Raw genomic sequence first — 10,141 nt, 5'->3', positions numbered from 1 at the left:
GAGGAATGGGCCAAAATACCAGCAACAGTGTGTGAAAAGCTTGTGAAGACTTACAGAAAATGTTTGACCTCTGTCATTGCCAACAAAGGGTATATAACAAAGTATTGAGAAACTTTTGTTATTGACCAAATACTTATTTTCCACCATAATTTGCAAATAAATTAATTAAAAATCTTACAATGTGATTTTCTGGATTTTTTTTTTTCATTTTGTCTGTCATAGTTGAAGTGTACCTATGATGAAAATTACAGGCCTCTCATCTTTTTAAGTGGGAGAACTTGCACAATTGGTGGCTGACTAAATACTTTTTTGCCCCTCTGTACATGTGGTATGAGTAATGTAAGATATGTAAACATGATTAAAGTGGCATTGTTTAAAGTGACTAGTGATCCATTTATTAAAGTGGCCAGTGATTGGGTCTCAATGTAGGCAGCAGCCTCTCTGAGTTAATGATTGCTGTTTAGCAGTCTGATGGCCTTGAGATAGAAGCTGTTTTTCAGTCTCTCTGTTCCAGCTTTGATGCACCTGTACTGACCTCGCCTTCTGGATGGTAGTGGTGTGAACCGGCAGTGGCTCGGGTGGTTGTTGTCCTTGATGATCTTTTTGGCCTTCCTGTGACATCGAGTGCTGTAGGTGTCATGGAGGGCAGGTAGTTTGTCCCCGGTGATGCGTTGTGCAGACTGCACCACCCTCTGGAGAGCCTTGCGGTTGTGGGCGGTGCAGTTGCCGTACCAGGCTGTCATACAGCTTGACAGGATGCTCTCGATTGTGCATCTGTAAAAGTTTGTCAGAGTTTTGGGTGACAAGCCAAATTTCTTCAGTCTCCTGAGGTTGAAGAGGCACTGTTGCGCCTTCTTCACCACACTGTCTGTGTGAGTGGACCATTTGAGACTTGTGGACCATTGGAGACTTATCTCCCTCACTAACTTTAAGCATCAGCTATCTGAGCAGCTTACCAATTGCTGCAGCTGTACACAGCCCATCTGTAAATAGCCCATCCAATCTAGCTACCTCATCCCCATATTGTTTTTATTTACTTTTTTGCTCACCAGTATTTCTACTTGCACATCATCTGCACATTTATAACTCCAGTGTTAATTTGCTAAATTGTAATTACTTCGCTACTATGGCCTATTTATTGCCTTAACTCCTCACGCCATTTGCACACACTGTATATAGACTTTTTTTTCTCTATTGCGTTATTGACTGTACGTTTGTTTATTCCATGTGTAACTCTGTGTTGTTGTTTGTGTCGCACTGCTTTGCTTTATCTTGGCCAGGTCGCAGTTGTAAATGAGAACTTATTCTCAACCGGCCTACCTGGTTAAATAAAGGTGAAATAAAATAAATGAAAATAAATTCAGTTTGTCTGTGATGTGTACGCCAAGGAACTTAAAACCTTCCACCTCCCTTCGATGTGGATAAAGGGTTTCATGTTTTGTTACATAACAAAAAAACACTCAAGGTATGACTTATGAATGTAGGTTCAGAGGAAAAGGGTAGTGAGGGGGGTCCACCAATGAGATGCCTTTGGGCAGGCATTACACAGACCAATAGTCGCAGTAAGGAACATGTAGAATGAAGGCGGGAAACCTCGAGGGAGTTGGAGAAACTGAATTAGTGGAAATTTCCACTTTCCTGGCAAGGCAGGAGTGTGGGTGGGGCTTGAGATGGAATAAGGTGGTGTTGTACAAACACAGGGCACATGGAGTCATTCCCTGTTCTCCTTACTTCGACTCTGCCATTGGGGTGGGCTGCCATTAACCTTTTTCTCTACCACAATCTCTCTATAGAGCTCACCTTATCTATAGGCTATTCTTTCTACCTGCCACAGATGTTTGCACTTGGGAAAGCAGGAGATAACACCAAGAATGGAGTACAATAAAAAAAAAGAAATAGCGCTCAGCAGGTTGGCCTATCGGGTTGAAGTAGAATGTTTTTTTCTCCATTTGCTCATCCATCCAGTACTTTTTCCTCTCTCCTTTACACTCTGTCCCTTTTCAGTCTCTTCACAAACTCCACAATTTTGGTAATAACAGAAATAAAAGGTGGCATCCATTTTGCAAACATTTCCACCCAGTACATGTCCTTTTCATTTCAGTCCTCTCTCCTTTAATGCTAATTTGACAAAACGAGAGATTAAATCGATGATTACATGCTTCAATGTTCCTGTCACCTTAAAATGAGCAGGACACCTCCGGGTTGGGGCCAAGGGGCCACATTCCAGGAGGTAGCCAGCCATGTGGCTTTGTAAGTTCACAGTCTGTAAGGATACAGAGAATACATCATGCAAGACCAATTACAGTGGTGAAGGTACGATAGCAATCATAGGTGTTTTTATTGTTGCATGTACTTATGAAAGTGTACATGACCAACACCCCTGTTGGCACTGATAGCAAAAACTGAGCTCCCCCGCTGGCACATCCACTGTCTAGGAACTCTTCAGAGGTTCTGTACACTCTGTCACTGTGTAGCAGTCAACTTATATGTTTTCCTGCTTCTTTATTGGATCTGCCTGGAACACCGAGAAAGCCATTCAGAGCCTGCAAGACACCACTGTTCAGAAGAATAGAGCCCATTTAGCCACTGCCAATTCTTCTAATTATGGGGACCCTTGCCGCTCCTAATCCTGACCTCTGCTCTTTGATGCCCCCCCGCTCTGCTCTCCCCTCAAGCACTGACATTCCATGGATCAGGTCTTTTGTCTCCCTGTTTGTCAGGTGTGATTGATTGTGAGTAACTCTGTTTTGTGTTTATTCAGATTTTTTTTGGGGGGGGGGGGGGGGGCAAACATGAGCAGAAAACTCTGACGTTGAAAGTTCTTTGTTTGTGATGGTGGTGGTGGAGGGGATGCCTGATGGACAACCACTCACTTTTGCCTGTCATTCTAAAACTAAAGATCAACTTCTTGAGCACAAAGACTCTATTCTCTCTGCCTGGTCCAGACAGTTATAGAGACTCTCTGTTGCACCGCATCTGTTCATAAGTCAAAATAATGTTCCATCATAGCTTTGTAAGTTGTGTAGCAACTGTGAGGAAAATACTCTCTTGTGTCAGAGTGTAAAATGGAATACTGCCCATGATTCTGAGACCTTCTCCTGCAAACTGTAAAGATGATAGATCATACAACTGTGAACAGCATACAGATGTAGGATATTTCTCTCACTATCTCTTCAGTTTTTGCTTGAACTCACTCCTTCTAAGTGAACTTCTACCTGTTTCAAGCAACCTACTACAAGGGACCAGCAGGAGGACATTTCTGGAAGAGGTCCAGTATCCATGGAAACAAGTTGAGGTGGTAGGCATAAGAAAGAGAGAGAGAGAAAAAATGACAGGAAATTATCTCACAAACACTCCCCTCTCTGATTGCCCCCATTTTCCAGTCACAGAGAATGAGTAATGCTTGGACTGACTGCTTTTTTTTCAGGCAGTTAGACTGCTTCTCTTTTGGTTCCGGACTACGCAAAGACTGGGATCATTAGATTGCAGACATCTGTTTCAGTGCTCTGCGGTCTCCATATAGTCTTCATTTCCAAAATGAAAGCACTACCGTAACTGTAGGCCTATGTACACTATGTCAGCCTTCATTGAACGCATTTCCTTTGCTGTCGTCTATTGATTTAGTGCATTAATGATCAAGAAATATTGGGAAGTATTTGATTAAACTATTAGTGTAAGTATTTACCAGTTAAAAGTTATTTCTTTATGATGAACACAATAGTTGTCCTCTTCCCCACGAAAAAACAAGATTCCCAGACACAAACTCCCATGGACTGAGATAACCCACTACGGCACTGACACAGCCCTTTGATCTCTCCATGTAATTATAGCTGCTTTCCACCCGTCATAATTACATTTTAGCCAAATCTGGGATTAATGACTGAATGAGCTCTCTGAGGCTTCATCAAATAAAGCTTCTGTATTTTGGTGAACATAATATAACCAAACCAGCCAGCCAGGGTATTACTATTGAGGGTGCCCTAAAAATAAAGTCTGAGGCTTCATTTAACACTTGTTTTGATATTCTTCATATATAAAGGGTGCACATGCATGAGTCCCAATAATTTCAACCCTGAGAGTAAAAATATCCAAGCTATGGATATGAAAGATTAGCAATATCAGAAGAAATGCAAATAATCTCATAAATTCTCTCTCCTGTCACTGTTCTATCCTTTTAAATGTTGTCTCAGCCTAATGCCAAAGAAGGATATTCATATACATGAGTAAATGTTGGCCAGGCGGAGTCAAAAGCTCATGTAACAAAAATGCTCTCCATCTAGGACCTCCAAGAGGGATTTGTTATCAATCTTGGTGATCTCTAACGTCTCTAGTGTGCACCTGGAGAGAAGCAAATGAAAATATTCTGCCCAGTGGCCCCTACCGAACTGCGACACAAGCTGTTACAACACCATGTTCAGGTGATCCCCATTTTTGGTGGCCTGTACATGCTACCTCAATCAGCCCGACTAACCGGTGCCTGTATGTAGCCTCGCTACTGTTGTAGCCTCGCTACTGTTTTTGGCCTCGCTACTGTTATTTTTCACTGTCTTTTATTATTGTTTTTATTTCCTTACTTACCTATCGTTCACCTAATACCTTTTTTTGCACTGTTGGTTAGAGCCTGTAAGTAAGCATTTCACTGTATAGTCTACACCTGTTGTATTCGGCGCACGTGACAAATAACATTTGATTTGATTTAATCACCTTGAGCTCAGTTAAGCGTGTTCAGTGGGATGGCTCTGGGCACGTGATGTGCCATATGTAGCTCCCTGAGGTTTAAACCGCGAGATGAGTGAGAAACAGAGCAGAAGGGCTCACCTTAAATTACCCAGGAGAGAGAAATCAGGTGTGATCTGTGATATGCAGTACCACTTTCTAATACTCTGGAGCAGGTGCTCACCCCACCCTCTTAGTTGGGGACAAATGAAAAGTCTAATTTCATAATAGTAAGAATAATGAAAACAGTTCTCAATGCCGTGATACTAATGAATAACATACATCATATCAGAGGCAAAACTGGAGTTATTGTATTTGAGCATTGAATGTATGTCTGGGTCTGGGTAGAGGAGATGGCGAGATAATATTCCACAGTGAGTGAGTCTTCATTATACTGGAACAGATGCTCAGTGTAGCACCATTTGCAATACAATAGCCCCCACACAACATGCTAAATGAAACAGTGGCCATAAACAAAAGACTCCAAAGTGGCTTGGTGTGGTGTGTGTGGTGCCTGCATCTGTGTGTAAGCGCCTGTGTGTGTGTGCGTTTGAGTGCGCGTGCAGATACACAGGCAGACAGCAAAATACAACATGTGATGCTCCTGCCCCGACCTTAGACCAAATGATGACTGTGTGAGGGCTGTGTGAGGGCTCACCAATGCCACACACAATTATCTAATTATATTTATAAAAGCATCCAGGTGTTGTAAGGAATCAACTTTAAACCTATGTACAGTATGAACCACAAAACGATGAGAGACATACTGTACAATCATGGCCATGGGACACAATCTACATTGGACGTGTCATCAAATCTGTGAAGGAAACATTTAGGCCTACTTTATCTTCTTTTGAATTACTTCCAAGGCTTTGGTAGCGTTAAGTGAGAGAAGTGGCCAACTGTCCATACAAGTGCAGTAATCCAATGTGCCGTGCAACGTTTCTCCAGATTCACAAAAAAAGGAGACCACCCTACTCTCCTCCCCTCACACCCCATTCTCCTTCCTGCCGTCATTGTCTGTCAGACTCAAATCAGAGAGCCACACCTTAATTGCTGACCCTACGACCAAAGCCATTGTTCTGCACGTGGACTTTCCTGCCGTAGAATACGTGGCCCCAAAAAGACCAATGATTTCTGACCAGCCCTCAGCCTGTGGTCCATTGCATTATGTTTCATAAAGTTACTGAACACGGATAAAGTATCGGTGGGACACAGAATCAGTAGTTTTATGAAACATGTTTCTAAACAACTCAGAAAATAACACATAGGCCTAGTTGATCCCATTTGAACATCTTGGCCATGTTCTGTTATAATCTCCACCCGGCACAGTCAGAAGAGGACTGGCCACCCCTCATAGCCTGGTTCCTCTCTAGGTTTCTTCCTAGGTTCTGGCCTTTCTAGGGAGTTTTTCCTAACCACCGTGCTTCTACACCTGCATTGCTTGCTGTTTGGGGTTTTAGGCTGGGTTCCTGTACAGCACTTTGAGATATCAGCTGATGTAAGAAGGGCTTTCTAAATGCATTTGACTAGACATGCTGCTTGTTTCCCAATCATTACTCTGGCCCAAGAATTGCAATGGTTTACATTCACATGGATCACCATTCGTTCTTTACAGTTCAGATATTTCATATTATACAGACAGTCACAGACACAGCGAATAAGTGTAGGTAGCTTACTGGCTGTGTGCTTGTAATAGGCTTATGTAGGCTAGCTATTGTATTCAAATACAAAAGCCTCCTTCTCATTTTTTTCATATGAGGCACTTTGTTCCTGACCTTCATATTTAAAATAGAGAAGTCTAACCGAGGCAAGAGGTGTGGTCTAGTTAGTAAATGGTTTCACATCACATCATATCATCTTTGTGCTGTAATTTGATACTTAGGCACTGAAGACAAAGGGATAAGCGGCTCTACCAGGGCTTTACACATGCTTCTAGATGGACGAAATCAAGGACAACTTGTTTTGAATACAAATATGTCAAAATCAAGACAAAAAAAATACAATTGGCAACAGCATTAATGATAAAAAATATTGTTGTTTTTGAATGTAGAGAATGCTTGCAGTCACACAAAGGGACTGCATTCATCAAAGCGCACTTCAAGCACGTTCTTTGAATAGGCTATTGCTTACATTAAACACCATTAAAATGTCAAATGTAATTCATGAGAGAGAATAACAATGTTAATATCCCTAAGATACTTTCAATTTAAATAATTTAATGTTATCACATGAACACTTTCTTTATGCTTTACATCAGAGTGCACGCTTTACATTTTCAACCAATTAGGAGAAGGACAGCTGGGAGGAGCTTGATAATCGGGCTCAAATTCAGAAGATTGACAACAACCTGTCCAATAAGAACCGCTTAAGCGTGATGGTTACTTTAGATTGTCCAATTACGTTTTAGATCGACCATCTCCATTCTAACTAATGGACTACAGTTGAGCCTAACAGATGTTGCTGGTATTCATAACTCTCTCCGCAGCGTGTTATTGAAACAGGGTATATCACTGCCATAAACATCAAACAAAGTATTTATTTCGGAAGCATATTATACCCTTAAATTAAACTAGCTATGGCTGATACCGCAGTAAAGACGACCACAACCACCGAGATTTCAGCAAAGGTGAGTTTGATTAATTTGACTAGCTAACAACTTTACTCTTCAGCTAAGCCTGTATGAACACCAGCTAGCTAACTTTAGCTGTAAAAGCAAGCTACAGTAGCCAGCCGTGTAATAATAACCAAGTAGCTAGCTAACAGTAACGCTAGTCACTGTCAATGGCTGAAAAATAGTACGTATTTCTCAAACATTTAGTTAGCTATTTAACTAGTTCAATAACTTCGCTAGCTCCATTACTAGTACTACATTGATTACTGCATTGTTTTGATTTTGCAAGAATGGAATTTCACTGTACTTCAGCACGTGACATTTAACTTTAACTATTGGCGACTTGGCTGGGACTAACTTTCCTAGCCAGCTATTTTTGTCGTTAAACTTGCTACAGTAGGCACATTGCAAATGAAAGTTATTACTAGTTAGTAAACGTTAGCTAAAAAGCACCTCAAGCACCCCTTGAATGCGCTCGAGCGACACGGTTGCGCGATGGCGGGAAGTGATAACGTAAATCTTTCACAGTGCGAGAGGAGTGTGCATGCTTATCTTTCTTGTAGGGAACGGCGATGCTAGTTCCCGATGCCTTCCGTTGTGTGCACTTTGGCAGTGGTCGGGCATGCGCCGCTAGTAAATACTGGAGATGTGTAGAAAGGTTACTACAATTTTAACAATCCGAATTAAAGATGGCTACGTTACTTTGGCGACGATTATATGGCCACATCGTGGTGGACATGCTTCAATTGTGTCAGTGAGACAATCAAGAATAACATATTTTCAGGAGCTCAAAGAGAAGAAAGAGGTTGCCGAGGAGGTGATGGTGGAGAAGAAGGAGAACGGCAGTGGGGACGCACCTGGCAATGAAACAGTGAGTTGATGCCGAAGTTTATTTCCTTGGGAGCCTCATGGCCTTTTGTCTTGGCGCCATCATCATACAGGTGTCTCCAGACTCAGACCCAACTACCCCACCCCCACTCACTATTCTTTGTTTAGTTTGTGAAATGGCACAAATGTTCCTTAAGACATGTGTTGGACCTCATTGCATTTCCTTTTCAAATTCTCAGGGGAATTAAGTATAAACTGCAACATGTGCCCTGTTTTAACTCTGAAGCGTGTTGGCTGTAACTCTTCGGTTAACTTTTTCAGAATACTTTTCTGAAAGAAATTCCTTATCACTCATGCATACAATTTCCGTACATTTATGTGAAATATTAACGTTTGTCATTCTTTGGTTCCTTCCCTACAGCACAAAAATGGTGCAGAGGAGAAGACAAATGGTGCAATTCATTCTGAAGTAACTCCAGAGGTTGAAGAGGATGGTAAATTCATGCCCCTCTTTGGCTGGATAAAAAATGACATGTTTAATGGTTATTTGATACATGTGAGGTGCTTCAAGCCCATGTTTTTGTTTCATTTATGAATGTGATTGCAGGAGAGGGAGAGGATGCAGCTGGAGATGCAGAAGAAGCTGCTGATGAGGAGGTTGACCACCCTGTGAAGCGCCCAGCTGAGGAGGAGGTACAGTTTTGTCCGATTTTAAAACCATCAATATACAGTAGTCTCACAGTAAAAGTTGAGCCATCTTTATTACTGTTTTATATCTGGCCTTTAAGTTCTCTCCTCACTTAAAAATGTTTATTTTTGCCCTCAGGAACAAGTGGAAACAAAAAAACAGAAAACAGAAAACAATGACTCAAAGGAAGCTGAAGTGGAGGCCTAGAACACTCAGTCTGTACTCTTCCGCAGCTCTGTCTACATGCCGTTGTCAACTTCACCTTGTAGAGCTTGTGCTTTATGTATGTTTTACAGATTTTGTTTGCCCCCAAGATATTACATTGCACTGGAGTCCTTAAACATAGTGGCCTCCTCCCTTTTTTATAAGATGTTATTTATTGGTTTCTTACGCAAAAAAACTTGTGCAAATAGGATCCATGCTGTTTTATCAGTATGTTAGTTTGTGTCTGTATGAGTTAAGCACATTCTCTACTTTGTTACTGCTGACCAGTTGATTCAGAGTCAGGCAGCTGCACCCTTCTCCACATTTTCAAGGTGACCTCAGACTCACTAAAGACCAAAGATAAGTTTTAAGCAGGGGCTAATGGACTATTGTTAGCATTATTAGTTGAGGCTTTTTTAATACCTTTTGTTTAGTGCTGCTGCTAGTAGTTAATCCTTTGTCTGACTGATCTGTTAACACAACAATGGCACAAATAAAAGAACACCTCCGTGATCAAAGATAACTTGATCCTGTTTAGGGGTCTGTCTTCTGCAATGTTAATTACCCCCTCTTAATTGTTAAGGTGTTAGTCATATGTTTTGTAAGCATTTTAAAACAAGTTTGTACCCAAGATACTGTTTTTGTTTCATTTTCAGTTATTTTTAATCAGAACAACATTCCCAACCTAGTGTTTTTTCTCTTCTAGTGCAGTTATATTTCATGATTGCTATTTGGTTGCATCGGCCACTGCTTTGTATATTCTGGTTGTTGATGATTAAATAAGTCAGTCTTGTCTTTTTAACCATGGTGTTTTGTTTTTGCATACGCTGTAGTTAAATGTGCTGGATATTTCACCTCTGTTTAAAGGGCAATTCTGCCACTTTTCAACCTCTTATTCATGATCTCCAGTGCCATACTAGTGTCTACATATCTGTAAACAGTAAGTTTCTATGGTCTGCAGTTATGAAGGTCCTAAAAAACACTTCTCTGTGACATCACAGGGTAGAATTCAAAGTAAAATATTAAAATGTCAAACCCTGCAACGAGTTTCTAGCCATAGAGAGGATATTTTCTTGCTCCCCACGTCACTA

At 41.2% G+C, this 10,141-nt stretch overlaps 1 protein-coding gene across 1 annotated transcript; it reads left to right on the top strand.

Annotated features, from left to right (window-relative positions):
- The first annotated feature begins 7,135 nt into the window (after window positions 1-7,135).
- si:ch211-222l21.1 (parathymosin) lies at window positions 7,136-9,852 on the top strand. Its single transcript, XM_055868202.1, has 5 exons — window positions 7,136-7,345; window positions 8,115-8,201; window positions 8,580-8,652; window positions 8,766-8,851; window positions 8,985-9,852. Exons 1-5 carry the CDS (start codon window positions 7,295-7,297, stop codon window positions 9,051-9,053), a joined length of 366 nt encoding a protein of 121 aa, XP_055724177.1. The 5' UTR covers window positions 7,136-7,294; the 3' UTR covers window positions 9,054-9,852.
- The last annotated feature ends 289 nt before the right edge of the window (window positions 9,853-10,141 follow it).

Source organism: Salvelinus fontinalis, chromosome 18 (genome assembly GCF_029448725.1).
Source record: "Salvelinus fontinalis isolate EN_2023a chromosome 18, ASM2944872v1, whole genome shotgun sequence".
Classification (NCBI taxonomy): Eukaryota; Metazoa; Chordata; class Actinopteri; order Salmoniformes; family Salmonidae; genus Salvelinus; species Salvelinus fontinalis.
The sequence above is the reverse complement of the archived record's forward strand: the minus strand, read 5'-3'. Positions and strand labels throughout refer to the sequence as shown.

Excerpts from the sequence above, each read along its gene's own strand:
- si:ch211-222l21.1 (XM_055868202.1), top strand. The coding sequence starts at position 7,295 with ATGGCTGATACCGCAGTAAAGACGACCACAACCACCGAGATTTCAGCA. Across the intron at positions 8,202-8,579 it reads ACGCACCTGGCAATGAAACA|CACAAAAATGGTGCAGAGGA; the intron begins GTGAGTTGATGC and ends CCTTCCCTACAG. Across the intron at positions 8,653-8,765 it reads TCCAGAGGTTGAAGAGGATG|GAGAGGGAGAGGATGCAGCT; the intron begins GTAAATTCATGC and ends ATGTGATTGCAG.